We start from the raw sequence: 18443 nt of genomic DNA, 5'->3' as shown, positions 1-18443 counted from the left end.
TACAATCCCCCTTTCCCTCACGATGGAGGGAACAGGTTCCAGCTCCGCTCCGCCGCTAAAGCTGAAGTCAGTCGCCTCTCCCCCCGAACGAGGCAAGATCTCAATCACTGAAGGAATCTCCCCATCGTCTGCCGCATCCGCCCCTCCGGTGACCGGAACAGAACTCTATGGTACCGGATTAGCGGCAGGAAGGTTATCACGAGAAGAATCACCAGCCATTTTTTTTAGCAGAAAACGCTCAAAAAAGAAGTAATAAGAAGAAAAGATGAGAGATTTCAGTGAGTAAAATGGTAAGCAGAAATTCGAGATTTCAGAAAAAGCTATATCTGAAGAACTCTCTCAAGCGAAAGATGAAGTGAATCAATCAAATGACAAGTTCCCTTTATTTATAAGAAACATGAATTCCCCGAGCACGAAACCCAAGAGTCGCCATTCGAATCTGATAGGGCAAGAAACGTTTCAGTCTCCCAAAAACATGTGTCATAATGGTGGTAACCACGAACCAACGCTTCAATACCAACCAACGTCTCGATTCCGAAACCGCTGCAACAGTTCATAAGGATCAAAAGAGCGCCACCCCTCCGCCAAAAACCCACAGAATGCGACTAAGGAATATAAAGTTGTTGGCCAGATTTCCCTCGACTTCGTAACGAACATGATCCGTCTGCTGAGTCCGACATGGGACGACCCCGACAGACGGAGGGACTAACTGTATTGGTCAAAATCTGACCACCACGACTAGGTTGTCCGATACCCCGCCTCGGTACCCAGGCGATGAAAGTCAATATATCCCACTCTATTTTCTCCTCTAAGACATCCGACAAATCGGAAAGGGCAATACCTAAAGTCAAGACCAGAATACATTAGTGACAAGAAAGGGTCGAGTCAAGCAACGAGTAAAAGGACCTCAACTATATATAGCCAAGAAAAGCTCTCAATGAGGGGGGCTTCGCCATTCTCCCAAAAAAGAGGCAAAAAGCCTCTTTCTTGTATCTTAGAAAACGGGGAAATGACCCAAAGAACACATGTAAATTTACTTTTTCATCAATGGATGAGGAAGACAATGTTGAATCTTAATAAGATCAATCATGTTTCTTTCGTCCCATATGCGTTCATTATCATTAACGTTTCGATCTGGAATTAATTACATTTGGCTACGATTTACCCCTTCATCTTTGATTGATTTGTTCAAAAAGGGTTTAACATCTTTTGAGTCAAACAAACTTGTGGTCTAAAATCCATTTTTTTTCAAGTGGAAAGCTCTATATATCGACTAGAAAAATGAAACCCAAGAAAATATATTTTGGCTTTTACAAGATCAGCCTTTCCTAAAAAACAAGCAGTAACGAATACAGTGCTGAGTGCACAATAAGCCTTAAAGATATAAGTATGATTTTCATGTGAGAATCTATAAAGTGGAAGACGTCATAGATAACCAAGAAGGAGGTTTTTGAAGTGTTATTTACCACTATCAAAATATTTTAATATGTATATCTTATTTTTCATGTTACTAACTTCACTCTTTAGAAATGGATTACCGGTGAGTTATAAAGATAATTGTGAGTAACGTATTATTTTATACTTTTCCCAGAGAGGCGTATTAGAATTTTAAGAACATGAGTGCATCATTATATTAATTAAAAAGGGCATGGAAAATTATAGATTTATTTATTTATTAATTATAAAAAGAATTAATTAAAAAAAAACTATATGGGGTGAAAGCCCTTACCTGAAGGACAAAATGGCGCTTAGTCATACTAATGCACCACAGTAGCCACTTGAGCATGAGTGGCTACAAATATATTTAGGTACATTATCTGAAAAATTAGTACTAATGTTTATATACATAACCTAGGGTGGGGAGCAATGGTGCATACACCCTCCTCCGCATTAATTTGCTCCTGTTTTCACTTCAACTTCTTCATTATTACATTGTGAGAGTAGTAAAGTAAAGAGAAAACAAAAGGGTGAACTGTGAAGGAACAATAGTACTTCCAAGGGAAAAGCTGATTTGGTATCAAGGGCTAGTAACCGATAAAAGTATTTAGTAAAAGAACTTTCCATAATTAGAGGTTTGTTATATTGTTTACAAAGAGCAAACTGAAAAACGCATAAAAAAATTAGAGGTAAAGGTTCCTCCGAGATTTCAACTCGGGTTACTGGATTCAGAGACCAATGTCCTGACCACTAGACCATGGAACCAATGCGTTGCAACTGGTTTGCATATATTATAAGACTGAATAAACCTTTATTAATATGTTATATTTGAAAATTGTGCACATAAAGATAGGGATAAATGATACTGCATAGCCGCTCTCAAAATAATAATCGAAAAATATATATATATATATATATATATATATATATATATATATATATATATATATATATATATATATATTCAAATTGCTCTCTTTTTCGACTATCGAATGTAAATAATTTCTAGTGCGGGCTAAAAGTGAAAAAGCCTCCAAAAATATGTGAATGCCTGAAAACTGACTTCGACATAGGAAACATCAAATTAAATTTTAAAATGCAAAATAATTTAAATTTTAAGAGTTGTATATAATAACATAAGCTAGGTAGCAATGAGTCTGAGACTTCTAGTGGAAGAGTGGTTTGTTTCACAATGAATTGACCAAAGAGAAAATGGAAGAAGAAAAAATAAAACCTTGGATTTTCCGCGTTTGGTTTTCAAGAACGGGAGAGAAACTAACGTAAGATCAACAAAAGAAAAAATAGCAGGGGCTGAAGATAAATTATGAACTTTAAGGAGAAATAATTTCAATATAAACCTTTGATTTTACTTATTTAATTTTCACTCAACTAGTGTGATTGCAAAATGCATTGTACAATTGAAAGAGCAAGAAATGAGAGTCCACTAGTGTTTACATGAAAAATGTCAAGATGATGTGGTGCCTAACAATTTGGTACTTATACTTTTGTACCTAATAACGTCAGAAGCGGACCCAGAATTTGAGCACTACGGGGGCACCACTGTATGCTAGTCACTAGCGATAAAATTTGGCGTGCAACTCATTGAAAACTTAATGATTATGATGACTTATCATCCAAGTATTAACAAAAAAAAAAATTCTAAAGAAAAAGAAAAAGTCTCAATAAATAAATGCCTTTTATCAAAATAGATGCTATGGGAAGAAAAAGTGTTTGATTAAGCATGTTTCATACTTTAAAATTTTAGTTTTTAATAAATAAATAAAAAGGTCCCGTGATCAAAAAGGCGTTCAAACTTAAAATTATCAAAGACTTACTAAAGAAATCAAGATTAAGAGTATGGTAATACTAAAAGGACTGAAAAAGAGTCTCAAACTATTAATTGTCATTGCCGAATCAGATTGTTGAAGAAGGTTATCTCAAAATGATATGTATTTTTCCATTTGTGGATCGATAAGTTGCAATTTGATGATTTCAATTTTAAGGGATGAATTTGGAAAAGAATAAAATTAATTAGGTTGACTATTATGTACTAGTACTAAACTATAATTGAATTCAAAAAAAGAAGATAAAAGTAAAAAATAAAGCACTTTGCTATTAAATATAAATTACATTGTATTCAAAGAACTAAAATATTAATTAAGTTGATTATTATATATTATAAATGAATTAAAAAAAAAAGTAAAAAAATAAAGCAATTTGCTATTAAATATAAATTGCATTGTACTCAAAGAATAAAAATAGAAAGGAGGGAAAAAGCTAAAAGGAGTAGAAAAGGCTGCAGATGGGTTTCAAACTTGCATCACCAGCAAAGAAGGGAATTTAAGTGCCCAATCAGCCACTTGCCCCATCAGTCTTTTTGTGCTTGGGGGCACGCTTAAAATATTTAAGGGATCCCATATATATGTACAGATATATATACAGAATTTTTGCCGAAGCTAACGGGGTCCCGTGACCCCTCAACCCACAATGTAGGTCCGCCCCTGAATAACGTAGTGCCTTCCTCTGATTCCTTTTAGAACACGTTTCTGGAATCAAAGGATACAGTCAGACCTCTCTATAACAACATCCTTATATAACAATACTTCACTATAAAAGCCAAGTTTTTTCGGAACCAAATGTCATGTTTTGTTATAATATATGTTCTCTATAACAACAATTCGTTATAACATCCAAAAATATTAGGAACAAACGAGGCTGTTACAGAGAGTTTGACAACACTATATATATATATAGAGAGAGAGAGAGAGGTTGCTCTTCCTTTGGAACACGTTTCAATTATTAACCTTTCAAACATAGAAAAAATTACACAAACCTTTGTGAGAAAGAAGAAAGACTTTAGAATCTTCAGACGAATATTGACCTTGTCTCTACCCTCAATTTATAATGTTCCTTCCTCTTAGCACATATGTAGAAAGCTTGTATAAATTTCTCTTTTGGCAGGGAAGTGAAACTTTGCTCACACACCCTTAAAAGCATGTAAAGAGTCTCTGGTCCTATTGGTTTTGGGCATCATTAAAAATTTCACCTTTAAGTTAGGATGATAAGTACAATTCAGAGTTTCAATTCTATAATTTATTATACCAAATATGCATGAATGCAAGAAGAGAAGCTTTCTCCGAGAAAACTGTAGGTCTTTTATTTGAACAGTAAAATCAATATGATAAATATTTCTTTCAGAATAAAAGTTAATCGTACAACTCTAAATGATCCGAGGGATATCCCAGTTTGCAAATGAATTTCTGGTGCAGCAACTGATATGCTCCTTGAACAGGGTCTACCTGAAACAACATCTCTATCTCCATAAGGCAGGGTAAGGTCTGCGTAGACACTACACACTATCCTCTCCGGACCCCACTATGTGGGATTATACTGGTATGTTGTCGTTGTTGCCTTCACTTTTATCACTGAGAAAAAGAATACCTAACAAGATGCTTCCACTCTATTAAAATTTCGAAAACTATATACCCCTTTAGATGCCTCCTCTGTTCTCCCAATGCAAGCCCAAAGTATCTTTCTTTTCATGATCAACCCCGGCTAAAAGAATGAAACCTAGGCCGAGCAATCTCCCAAGCAATAATACAGCCATTGGAATCAATCTTCCATGTAAAATGATATTGCAAAAGGATGTTTAATCATAACCAAAGCTTGTCGTGACAATTAGTTGTAGTTATGAATAAAGCCACTCACACCTGAAGCAATGCCAAGACATTTTCCATATGATAAATATCCGTCTCAACAATATCATGTAATCATGCTTCTCGAACTGAGTTTGTCTCCGAGCAATGTAACTTTCCAGCAGTCCACTTGTAGCATAAATACAGAAAGCTTTTTTGGCACAACTGCAATTCAGATAAACAATAAGGTAAGAAAAGCAGTGAAAAAACAAGTATTAACAAGAACTGGACTTCTGCATTCTTGGCCCATCCCCTTCTCTTGGCATAAATCAAAAAGGGAAAGATAAGTAGTTTTTTCTCAGCTTGGTTAAAGATTTTCGAGCTCTCTGCATGTTGCACTCCTCATGCATACATCATCATTTCTATTGCAACCTATCCTCGATTTGCCCCCAAATATATTCATCTTACTACAAATCACATAACAACTCACTTGCAAAGGGACAAGACAGTCGTAATAATAACATTTTTAGTTTTGAGAATTTCTTTTTTGATTACATTTGTTTTGATGAGGAATAGAACTTTGATTACATTAGTTAATCTTTGCCAAAGACTCTCAGTAGTTATGAGTGTATTTAATATTGGCAGTTTTGTTTCCTCAAGAGTGCTGGTGCAAGAATAATACTATAATTTCTATCTATGTAAAATGCTTCTCTGCTTAAATGATTTCCAAATAAAATATCTGATTTGTCTAATATGCTTTTTCCGGTGGCGTCTGCCGTCTGGTGAGTTTTTATATACCTGCTTGTGAAAAGTAGAGCTACAGGACAGCATACTGATATATGTACTTATAATTAAGTCTGTAGTCTGCAGTGTTTAACAATATACACTTGCGATTGCAGAATCTGATAACTTTAAGTTTGGTTTTGGCTCCTTTCTTAACAAAACTGAACCTCTCATCAACTGCTTTTCTGTTCTTATCTTTCTATTTTCGATTTTCATGGTTGGTGATCGTGCTAAATATTCTGTCAATGCTTAGGCAGGAAACATGATGTGCATAAGAAATATGAAAAGCACACCAGCTTGTTTCCTCCTCCAAATGGATAGGGATGGAAATATTAGGTGTACTTGGGATAGGATGAATTTTCAGGCAGAATCAGTCACCAGTCTGCGGAACCTGCCTCTACATGACAGGCAAATCACAATGTAGAAGGGCATCTGCCTAATTTTTTTAATAAATGAATTTCCAACAAAAAAGATGACACAAACAAACTCAAAAGGGAGTGTTGTTTGTGTTAGGACCCGGTGGCACTAAACACTACTGCACAGCGGAATAAAATAAATTATCAACGAAACCAAAAATAAATGACACAATATTTAACGTGGTTCACCTAAAACGTTTAGGCTACGTCCACAAATCCGACACCAACTTCCACTAAAACATTTAGCAGGCATACAAAGAGAGACTTCCCCAATAATTTGGAGGTACAACAATTCCTGAGCTCTACCCAAAATAGTGGCGCACACAAAAGTGTTTCCCGAAAAATACCCGACTAGTATTCTACTCACTATTTTGTCACTCCCCTCTTAGGAAACATTCCTAAAGGAACTATATCTCTCTCCCTCTCAAACTCTTTCTTCTTGAGTTTTGATATATTTTTTTGGTGTGTTATACAATGAAATGGAAGGGGGTATTTATAGTTTTGAGATAGGGACCAAAAGTGCAAATCTCACCTACCAAGAAGGATCAATTTGCAATATTCCCATCTCACCTACCACTCATTGCATCATTGCTTATCTCACTAAGGAGAGTTGCATCATTGCTTACCTCTCCCATACATCACCATAATTGTTGGAAAAACTAACAATTCTCCCCCTTCCAACTATATGGCGGATCCACTATCCCTGCAGCTTCTCTACAGAACTCAAACTTCCCTTTCGGTAAAGTCTTGGTCAACATGTCCGATCCATTTTCGTCTGTATGGATCTTTTCAAGCCGCAACATCCTCTTCTCCAACACATCCCTGATCCAATTATATCTCACATCAATATGTTTGGATCTGGAATGGAATGAGGCATTCTTCGCAAGGTGGATAGCACTTTGACTATCACAAAATAACTGATAACCGTCTTGCGAAAATCCAAGTTCAGTTAAGAACTTCTTCATCCATATCAATTCTTTGCAAGCCTCCGTTGCTGCGATGAATTCAGCTTCAGTAGTTGATAATGCAACACATTTTTGCAACTTTGATTGCCATGACACAGCTCCCCCTGAAAAGTTAATCAAGTATCCTGAAGTTGATTTTCTAGAATCAACATCTCCGGCCATATCTGCATCAGTATAGCCAACCAACACAGGGTTGTCTTCTCCAAAACATAAGCATAGTTTGGAGGTTCCTCGAAGATACCTGAGAATCCACTTAACAGCATCCCAATGTTCCTTACCTGGATTAGAAAGAAATCTACTTACCACTCCTACAGCGTGAGCGATATCTGGCCGTGTACAAACCATGGCATACATCAAACTTCCTACTGCTGAAGCATATGGAATCCGCTCCATCTTTCTTCTCTCATCATCTGTTGATGGGCTTTGCTTGGTGCTCAATCTAAAGTGGTTAGCAAGAGGACAGCTAACTGCTTTAGTTTTCTCCATGTTGAACCGTTGAAGTACCTTCTCGATGTACTTCTCTTGAGACAACCATAACTTCTTGGCTTCTCGGTCTCGCATAATCCTCATCCCAAGGATCTGTTTTGCTGGCCCCAAGTCTTTCATGGCGAAGAACTTGCTTAGCTGTTCTTTTAAGCTATTAATTCTGGAAACATTCCGGCCAACAATCAACATATCATCCACATAGAGCAATAGGATGATGAAATCATCGTCAGAAAACTTCTGAGCGAACACACAATGGTCTGAAGTTGTCTTCTTGTAGCCGTGTTGCCCCATCACCGACTCGAACTTCTTGTACCACTGCCTTGGTGCCTGTTTTAAGCCATAGAGGCTTTTCCTCAATCTACAAACGCAGTCCTCTTTCCCCTTTTGCTGGAAACCGTCTGGTTGCTCCATGTATATCTCCTCTTCCAAATCACCATGTAGGAAGGCGGTTTTTACATCCATCTGCTCAACCTCCAGGTTGAGGCTTGCTGCTAATCCCAGCACCGTGCGTATTGAGGTCATTTTCACAACTGGTGAGAATATTTCATCAAAGTCAATGCCTTTCCTTTGATTGAAACCTTTGACGACCAATCTTGCTTTGAATCTCGGAAGGGAATTGTGTTCATCATGCTTCATCTTGAACACCCACTTATTCTTCAAAGCTCTCTTGCCTTTCGGCAACTTCACCAGCTCAAACGTCTTGTTCTCATGCAAGGATTTCATCTCGTCTTGCATGGCTTCTATCCACTTCTCCTTATGTTCATCATCAATAGCTTCTTCAAAGCTGTCGGGTTCTCCCCCGTCAGTGAGTAACACATACTCATGTGGAGAATATCTGGTAGACTGTTGCACAACTCTTCCAGATCTTGTGTGATAAGGAGGGTTATTGAGGATTGGTGGTTGAGGTTGATCCTCCTCGTCTGCATCATCATCACCATTGTCCTCGTTACCTTCAGTATCTGCTGGTTCATCTTCATTAGGAAGATCAGGGGCTTCAGGTTGATTATCCTGAACATCATCTCCAACTTGTCTCGGCACCACTGTTGGAGGCAACTCAAACTCAGCAGAATCATCAGTGGACTTCTCTACTTTGTCAATGTCTTCAATTGTTTGGTCCTCAACGAACACGACATCTCGACTCCTGACGAGCTTCTTTTGCACCGGATCATAGAACTTATAGCCAAGCATGTCTTGACCATAGCCGATGAATACACACTCCCTTGTCTTGACATCAAGTTTGCTCCTTTCATCTTTCGGAACATGGACATAGGCTTTGCAGCCAAATACCCGTAATTGATCATAAGAGATATCTCTTCCTGACCAAATCTTTTCTGGAGCCTCGCACTGAAGAGGGACACAGGGTGAATGGTTCAGCACATAGGCTGCTGTAACTAGAGCTTCACCCCAGAAAGCCTTTGGTAACTTTGAATGAGAGAGTAAACATCTGGTTCTCTCGATCAAAGTTCTGTTCATCCTCTCAGCCAAGCCATTCAACTGAGGAGTTTTAGGAGGTGTGAACTGATGTCGAATACCATGCTCTTTACAGTAAGCAACAAATTGACCCTGGTATTCACCGCCATTGTCTGTCGGGATGCACTTCAACTTCTTACCAGTCTCTCTTTCCACCAAGGTCAGAAACTGTTTGAAAACTTGAAACACTTGATCCTTGGTCTTCAGCGTGTATACCCATGTCTTTCGTGAATGATCATCAATAAAGGTCACGAAATATCGGGCACCACCGAGGGACTTCTTGAAAGGTCCACATACATCTGAGTGTACCAGATCCAACACATTTTGCCTTCTGGAAGGAGGGAATCTTTTGAACGAAACTCTGTTTTGTTTCCCAGCTAAACAGTCAGCACACTTCTTCAACTGGATCTGGTTTAGACCTGGTAAGGCGTTCTTCTTTACCAAACGCGCCATTGACTTCTCACTCATGTGGCCAAGACGTCTATGCCACAACTTGATATTGCTATCATTCTCCGCAACATTTATAACTTGTTGGGAGATGCTCGCCTGGGTCACGTACAACTTTGACTGCTTCGTGCCCCGCGCCACCACCAATGAGCCCTTCGTGAGCTTCCATTGGCCATTATGGAAGGTATTGCAGTAACCTTCCTCATCGAGCTTGTCTACGGAGATCAGATTCAGGCGCATATCTGGAACATGCCTGACATCTCTTAAAAGTAGCTTCATCCCATTCATGGTCTCTAGGAAAACATCACCTTTGCCTACAACTGTTGAGAAATTGGCATTTCCCATCTTTACACGACCAAAGTCTCCAGGTGTGTAAGATGAGAAGAGTTCTCTCCGTGGCGTCGCATGAATGGTAGCCCCACTATCAATCACCCAGGTCATCTCTTGGGTTGTCAGATTGATAATGTCGTCATCGTAGACAACGTTGAACTCACCAAAGGAGTTCGTTTCATCATCACTGCTTTCTTCGGGCTTCACCTTTTTGCCTTTGTTCTTCTTCTGGTCATTCTGGAACTGTCGGCAAAATCTTTTGATATGCCCCTTCTTTTTGCAGTAATGGCACTCAACATTTGCAAATTTGTTGGATTTACCTCTGCTCTTATCTCTGTTACTCTGGCTCTTATTTTGACTTCTCCCCATGGTCGTAACAGCCAACACCTCTGACTGTGAAGAAGATGTTCCTTGTGATCGGCGTCTCATTTCTTCATTCAGAATGCCACTCTTGACTGTCTCCATGTTTACCACACCGTTGGGTGCAGAATTGGTGATTGAAACCTTCAAGGTTTCCCATGACTCTGGGAGTGTTGCCAGCACCATAAGAGCAAGTACCTCGTCATCGAACTTTATGCCCATTCCCGACAACTGGTCGACAATCCCTTGTATTTCATTAAGGTGATCTGCCACAGTTGTCCCTTCTACATATTTTACTTGCATTAATTTTGTCAAGTAAAATAATTTGTTGTTACCTGTTTTAGAGGCATACAACTCTTCGAGCTTGTCCCATAACGACCTTGCATGTGTCACACCAGAAATGTGGTTGTACACATTGTCTTCAACAAATTGCCGTATGTAGCCGCACACTTGGTTGTGCTCAAATTCCCAGTCCTCGTCTGACTTATCTTCAGGTTTCTGAGAACTGAACACCGGCAGGTGCATCTTTGTCACGAACAGGAGATCCTTCATCTTGTTTCTCCATAAGTGATAATTTGTGCCATTCAGGTTGACCATCTTGCTTGTCCTCGCCTCCATTTAGATCAGAATTTGACAGACTTCTGCAATCTAAAAAAAATTCCGACGGTGAATAGTAACCGTGGATATGAATAGTGCCCGTATGGATGAATAGTACTCGTACGTATGAATAGTACCGTACGTATGAATAGTACTCTAACCAAAGCTCTGATGCCACTTGTTAGGACCCGGTGGCACTAAACACTACTGCACAACGGAATAAAATAAATGATCAACGAAACAAAAAATAAATGACACAATATTTAACGTGGTTCACCTAAAACGTTTAGGCTACGTCCACAAATCCGACACCAACTTCCACTAAAACATTTAGCAGGCATACAAAGAGAGACTTCCCCAATAATTTGGAGGTACAACAATTCCTGAGCTCTACCCAAAATAGTGGCGCACACAAAAGTGTTTCCCGAAAAATACCCGACTAGTATTCTACTCACTATTTTGTCACTCCCCTCTTAGGAAACATTCCTAAAGGAACTATATCTCTCTCCCTCTCAAACTCTTTCTTCTTGAGTTTTGATATATTTTTTTTGGTGTGTTATACAATGAAATGGAAGGGGGTATTTATAGTTTTGAGATAGGGACCAAAAGTGCAAATCTCACCTACCAAGAAGGATCAATTTGCAATATTCCCATCTCACCTACCACTCATTGCATCATTGCTTATCTCACTAAGGAGAGTTGCATCATTGCTTACCTCTCCCATACATCACCATAATTGTTGGAAAAACTAACAGTTTGCACTGAGAATTCATCCTTTTATGCCAACAAGATGACATATATACTCTCGAAAGAGTAGACTAAAGTGCATTTGGAGAAGATAAATTAGCGGAATCAAAATGATAGCATTCCTACTTTACCCCTTCATTAATAAGTGTTCTAATGATTTTGCAATTTTTTTTTTTGGGGGGGAGAGGGGGGGGGGATCCTAAGTTTCATTCAATTAGCAAGCCTCTGAAAATGCCTCATTTATTCAGTAACTGATGAATTAAAGGTCACTGCTCCATATTGATTTATAGTAGACAGTCTTCAAGATGTGAGAATAAGTTTCGGAACTACAGATTTAGTCAGCAAGCCTCTGGAGCTGTCTATAACATAATAAGAACCAGCTAATCTAAACAATATTTTGGAGGATATACATAATTTACCAACAAGGTGTATCAAGCAAAAGTTTCAGGTTGCAATGACAGCAAAAATTGACGTGTGGCAACTAACAGCTTAGTGAGAAGCCGAATAACTAAGGATAGCTTAAATAAGGATAAGGTTGGACAATAGTATATAGGTAAGATTCCCAGAAAGAGAGTCAGGAAGGGTAACTATTCCTAAAATGTTTCTTTTAGAACAAGAGCAAATCCGCTAAGGTGGCAATTTTCCTGTGAATTCAAAATTGACATACAATCTAATAAAGCTAAAATGCGAATGGCACAAGTAGAGACAAAAACTACCAGAACTTGAAAAAACTGCGGCACTTGGTGTTTAATTCAATGCTTATCAAGGCGAGTGACCCCAGCAAAAATTACTCAACCAAGACAGCAAAAGAAAATTAAAGAAAAGAGAAGACAGAAGCAGCAAGCGTCATAATTTTGTTCTATCCGGTATTAGGGCTACTGAAAGTGGACTGCAAAAGACATATATTTGCTACTCCATAAGTTCATATAGCTTAGTTACCAACGAAATGCAAAATTGAACAGGATATAAACCTTGGAATTTGTTGTCTTCTGTGATTATTCCAAATTTTTCTACGGTCTCACGACTCATGATACCACGTACACCACTTAAGCCAGCTATTTTGCACTGAACAACTGCACGGAATTAATAACATAATGTTTCAGAAACAAGGTTGTTATATTCTGTGTGCATGTGCCAATGTGCAAGAGTTAAACACAGTGAATTCAATTTCTCTATTACAGTTCTGTTTCAGGCTTTATATAAAGGTAACCTCTTATTGTTATTTAGCTCTTCACGAGAATGCTTAGATCCTTGTAAAACATTAATGACAGGACAGATTCAGCGAGTACTAACACCGCATTCCTTAAAATAGTTTTGAAGGGTCTATCTTAAAGAGTTAAAGAGGAGATTGCTTAGTTTTACCTAGAATTAGTGCACCATGTAAGTCTGCATTAAGGAGACATTGTGATAACTGATTTTTCCTGCAACGCCAATACTGAGATGAGAGAGACATATAAGTCAATTGTTTAGCTGGATCACTAGAGGAAAAGCATCTTTTCCAAAAAACTAATCCTCAAAAGAAGCAAGAAAACAAAAAGTCAACCCAATATTCTTCAGGAGTTTTGTTACATAGTCTTTCCACTTATTGTGCATTGGCTTGAAGATGTTATAGCTGCAGAAAAAGCCACAAAAGAGTTATCAGAACAAGAGATGATATGGGCAACACCAGAAACTGAGTAAATAATTTTGCTGCTCAAAATCAATAGAGAAATAAAAGGCAAAAAGAACAGCAAAAGGGGGAAAAAAGAACACCTAACCTATAAAAGAACAAATCAAAGTAGGGAACTTAACTAGTCAATATAAGAACAACAGTGAAGGCCAAGCCAACACTGGATGCATATAAAAGTTGAAAGGGTACAAGACCAAGAGGTATCATCAACTATGAGTATCTAGAAATATTTGGCTCTATGTGAACCACCGTACACAAGCCCCGCAAAAGTATAATCTTTCACTGCTGAACAAGGTGAAGCATCCAACAACTAGCATGTCCCTAGAATCCTAGATGAGCAATATAGATAAAAAGTCAAATAAGTAGACAGCTGAATTTGATCATCTGGAAGTTGGATTTTATGCAATGGAACCACACGGGTGTAAGATATCCATTTAAGCCTTTAACTTTCTAGATAAGCAATATCTACTGCAAGCAACAGTAGGGAGAAGTATTAGCAGCGTGTTCCCCTCGAGGATAACTGCAGATAATTACCACAGCAGACAGAGGACAGATATCATATGCAACATGAGATTCAGTGTATCAGTTAATCCCTTAATCAAGAATCATCACATGAAAAGGTCACGTTACTGGGTTTTATTTACACCAATTTTTTTTTACCATATTAAAATAAATAAATAAATAACTAATGAAACCAAATTTAAATCTACAAACCACCATGAGACTTCAACATTCGACTTTCAACAGTCAGACTCATCTAGGGAAACAGAAGAAAAAAATAAACACATTATACTGTAGCAAGTTGGATTTACACATAATTCGTTGCTGAGAAGGACAGTAGGTTTTGAAAGGCAAGCTAAAACTAATTTATTCAGGAAAAAAAAAAAAGCGCAACTCACTTATGGAACTCTTGAGGCAAATCAAATGATCCAAACTTCTTATGTTGCTTCAAGGACATACGTCTTTTAGATCTCTTTGACGGTCTCTGCAAAGCCCGAATACGAGCTCCAGAACTGCTTTTTTGTACAGCATTATCAAGAAGAATTCAGTTATCAACTTTCACATTTTTTGACCCTTGCATATATTTCTGGGCTGAATCACCATGTTGGAGAAGATCATGCAAAATATCATTAACAGTCATGATTTTACCAGAAATCTGCAACAAACAAAGGGGATCGGTAAGAAAGAAGCTATTAATTAATCGTGCGCATTCTTGAAACATTATTTTGTTCACACGTGTTCTTACCTCAGTAGTTATTTTCAAAAGATTCTCGTCTACTGCAAGAGAGAGCTGAAGGTATGCTGGATTATTCAGTTCGACATCTATATTGCAGGATGAAATTTTAGTATCCTAGATTGGTCTCATATAAACCTTTCTACTGATAACAATGCTAGAGAAGCATACAGAAGAAAGGTTGTACCTTGAGCAGATGTATGGCCAGAAAAAGATAAATCGCCTACAAAGAAGCCAGGAAAATGTTTGGATGAGATACAAGAGGAAATCACATTAAATATTTAACTTATATTCCTGGAAAATACCAACTGTTACACTATTTTTGGATGCCAAAAGTCAATTACGGATAATTCAAGGAGAATAAAGAGACGGAAAATTCAACAAATCCAAATTCCCTCATTTTGTTTGGCTTCCAAAGAAAATATTAAACTACACAAAATTACCTTTTTCTTTATAAGGTTAAAAAAACTACACAATAACTTCCGAACATAAAATAATTTTTTACACGGTGAATTATAATGCAATCACAACTACTTTCTTTTGAAATGCCAATTCCAATCACGTATAGAATTCAAAAACACAATTCCAATCAATGAGAAAGAAGTACACATGGTAATTGCAAGTTTGTTTCCTTCTTTTTAAATAACGGGACATCATGGTCAAGTTGTTCTGTTGTAGGATTCCACTATTGAAGACAATTAATGTAGGCACGAGGAACATCTGGGAGCATGTGCAATAGGTCGGTCATGAATAAGTTGAATAGAAAAACGGATTATCTCTACGATTGCCAAGTGATAAACCATGACGAACTTAGGCAATTTGGCGACCAGATCTATGAAGGCTCTTGAGGATTTTAATCAAACTTAAATCCAATATTCTCACTGTTGCAACCAAAACTTCCTGGAAACACTCATTATTCTTCCTCTTTCTTCTCCTTCCTTCATATCATCCATCTAGGTATATATGAGGGAATCATTTTCTTTAGTAATCAAAGCTCATCCTATAAAATTCCATACACCCAAACACAACATTGGACATGTAAAACAAGTTCTTGTCCTGAGTGTAGTTCGTATAAACTTGCGACAAAAGGTGTAGCCCAGTAGTCAATGAAGTGGACGCAAATCTTGAAGGCCAAGGTTCAAATCCCAAAAGAAATTAAAAAATACTAGGTGATTTCTTCAAGCCTGCCTAACACTTGGTGGACAGAGTTACCAAATACTTATGCTGGTGGGAGGTAGCATGTACCTGGTGGAATAGTTGAAATGAGCGCAAGCTGGTCTAGACACCAATATATATATATATATATATATATATATATAGTGTGTGTGTGTGTGAATTTATTTTTCAGCTTTGAATACATCTCAATTCGAAAGGCATTAGACAAAAACACCAAGATCAGACTTTTCCTGCTCTGTTTTGCTTCCTCCAAGCTTAGATGATAGTATAATGCGTCCTCTGTCCCGAATGCATGTAGAGTTTGAAATACAAGAGTCCACACATCAAATTTTCAGAATGACAACCCGAGATGAAGTTAATGCTAAATTAATTTGACACATGCCGCATTTAAATAAATTATATATACCACTAACTTTAGAAATTCTTTGAAAAAGTCGTAGTAAATCGAAAATGGATTGACTCATCAAATGGAAATAGTGCCAAAATGAATTGGAACAGCCTAAGGACTAGTATTTAACTAAGAAGAAAGGTTGAAACCAGTTCTAACCTTCTAGATAATCCCAAATAAACACGCATCATCACAGTTAAAGTTAAAGCTACAGCACCCCGGCTCCACCCCCCGGCAAAGAAAAAAAACAACTCAACATCACTCCCCTCCATTGAACCTAAACAGATTAGCTGCTGAATTTTAACTTGAAATTTGCTTGACAAACAACAGAAGATTTTTTTGATAACAGAAGATTAACAAAAAATTGAACATAATTCCACTAAGTCCGCACAGTATAACTGGTTCAAAGCAGGGGCCAGGAGCACCTATACGGGTTAACTTTTGCTCAAATAGTGTATTTGTGTTAAGAAATTCATTAAAAAAAAAATATTAGAACCCAGTTATTTATACTTGAAATCGTTATTATAAAAATTGATAACCCATAAAGCTGAAATTCTGACTCTCGGACTTCAAAGTCCAGATAATTTGCAGTAATTTGATAGCCAGGCATAAAAAAATATTTGTGACTATACAGACAGCACGAATATAGAAGGAGGAATATATTTTTAGAAAAACAGTGAAAGGTGGAGTAAAAAAAGATGAAACCTCTTTTGGATGGTATAGCAGAGGAAGTTGCCTTTGCCTTTGAATTGATACCCTGGGAAGTAAGTCCAATGTTGTTTTGATCAACAGCAATTGTTGTTGTTGTTGTTGTAGCAACTGAAATTTTCTTGTTCTTGTGTTGTTGTACCTGAAGCTCAGCTTTGGCTTGAGCAAATCTTCGCTCTAATGCCTCCATTGTTCGTTTCTTTTGCTCCTCAGCCATCGCCATTGTTTCCCCCTCGTCTGCTGGAGCTTTCTATTTGGTTAAATTTAAATGTAAGGAAGAAATTCAAAAATAGCCACAATTTAAAAAGTAATCGAAATTTAATCATTTTTCATGTAAAGATAAATTTGAAAGAAAATATTATTCAAAATTCGGAAAATAATGGAGCATAATATATTGAAGTTCCATCATAAGTATACTGGAACTACAACATATTATAATGGAGTTCCAACATATGCTGGAGTTCCAGTATAATATACCGGTCTAGTATAATATGTTGGAAGTTCATACACACGTGCTCCAATCTCCAGTATATTATGCTAGAACTTTTCGCATGTTGGAGTTCCTGCATAATATACTGGAAGTTCATGCACATGTGCATCGATCTCCAGTATATTATGCAGGACCGGTCCCTATTGCAGCAAAATAGTAGCTATTTTTCAATGACTTTGCAAACGCTGACTATTTTTTAATGACCAGTCCGAAAACTGGCTAGCCTGTGCTATTTTAACCTATATGGATATGAGTTTTTCCCCTTATATTTCCTAGTACTGGTTGCTCCAAATGACACCAAGTAACCACTTTTAAGCATGTTATTTAAAATATATTCACATTTTACAATGTATTTAAAGATTAAGTAATTTTGCTTAAACTTTAGGACACGACATCCTAAAATTTAAACCTCAAAGTTCAAACTTCAGGATATCGTGTCCTAAAGTTCGAAAATTGTGTCCAGAAGTTCGAATCTTATGTCCCGAATTTTAAATTAGTAGTTCAGAAATTCAGGACACTTAGTACTGAATTTCAAATTAGCAGCTCAAAAATTCAGGACACTAAGTCCTGAATTTTCAAATTCAGGATATTTAATTCTGAAGTTTGGGTGAATTGGCTAATCTTTAACATATTATAAATTATGGATATATTTTAAATAGCGGGCTTAAAAATGGCTGCACTTCCGTGTCTTCACCGCAGGCTTGGGTTCAATCTTAATTCAGACCTTTTGTCTACGATTGGACCAATGATTGGCCCATGTTTGTTGGGCTAATACTTTGGGCCATTTAATTGAATTGACCACATACGTTTTCCTCGTTATCTCACGTAATTTTCTTAATTTGACTCTCAGTTGTTACATTTAGTTAAAATAGTACGGGCTAGCCAATTTTTGAACTGATCATTTAAAAATAGGTAGAGTTTGCAAAGTTATTGAAAAATAGTCACTATTTTGCTGCAACAACAGGGACCGGTCCAGCATAATATACTGGAGATCGATGCACCTGTGTATGAACTTCCAGCATATTATGATGTAACTCCAACATGGGAAAGTTTCAGCATAATATACTGGAGATTGGAGCACATGTGTATAAACTTCCAGTATATT

At 37.4% G+C, this 18443-nt stretch overlaps 1 protein-coding gene across 2 annotated transcripts; it reads right to left on the bottom strand.

Annotated features, from left to right (window-relative positions):
- Window positions 1-4574: 4574 nt before the first annotated feature.
- On the bottom strand, window positions 4575-17106 carry LOC107779920 (uncharacterized). 2 transcript variants are annotated; one of them, XM_075217816.1, is made up of 8 exons: window positions 16846-17106; window positions 14764-14799; window positions 14589-14665; window positions 14242-14498; window positions 13217-13285; window positions 13036-13108; window positions 12645-12746; window positions 4575-5297 (listed from the first exon to the last, which is right to left on the bottom strand). In XM_075217816.1, exons 1-4 carry the CDS (start codon window positions 17069-17071, stop codon window positions 14388-14390), a joined length of 450 nt encoding a protein of 149 aa, XP_075073917.1. In that variant the 5' UTR covers window positions 17072-17106; the 3' UTR covers window positions 4575-5297; window positions 12645-12746; window positions 13036-13108; window positions 13217-13285; window positions 14242-14387. The 2 variants fall into 2 exon arrangements, with proteins under 2 accessions (XP_075073917.1, XP_075073916.1); XM_075217815.1 differs by having other exon boundaries at window positions 13036-13094.
- Window positions 17107-18443: the final 1337 nt, after the last annotated feature.

Source organism: Nicotiana tabacum, chromosome 7, assembly GCF_000715075.1.
Source record: "Nicotiana tabacum cultivar K326 chromosome 7, ASM71507v2, whole genome shotgun sequence".
Taxonomy (NCBI): Eukaryota; Viridiplantae; Streptophyta; class Magnoliopsida; order Solanales; family Solanaceae; genus Nicotiana; species Nicotiana tabacum.
The sequence above is the reverse complement of the archived record's forward strand: the minus strand, read 5'-3'. Positions and strand labels throughout refer to the sequence as shown.

Excerpts from the sequence above, each read along its gene's own strand:
- LOC107779920 (XM_075217816.1), bottom strand. The coding sequence starts at position 17,071 with ATGGCGATGGCTGAGGAGCAAAAGAAACGAACAATGGAGGCATTAGAG. Across the intron at positions 14,800-16,845 it reads TGCTATACCATCCAAAAGAG|GCGATTTATCTTTTTCTGGC; the intron begins GTTTCATCTTTT and ends GCTTCTTTGTAG. Across the intron at positions 14,666-14,763 it reads TGGCCATACATCTGCTCAAG|ATGTCGAACTGAATAATCCA; the intron begins GTACAACCTTTC and ends CCTGCAATATAG.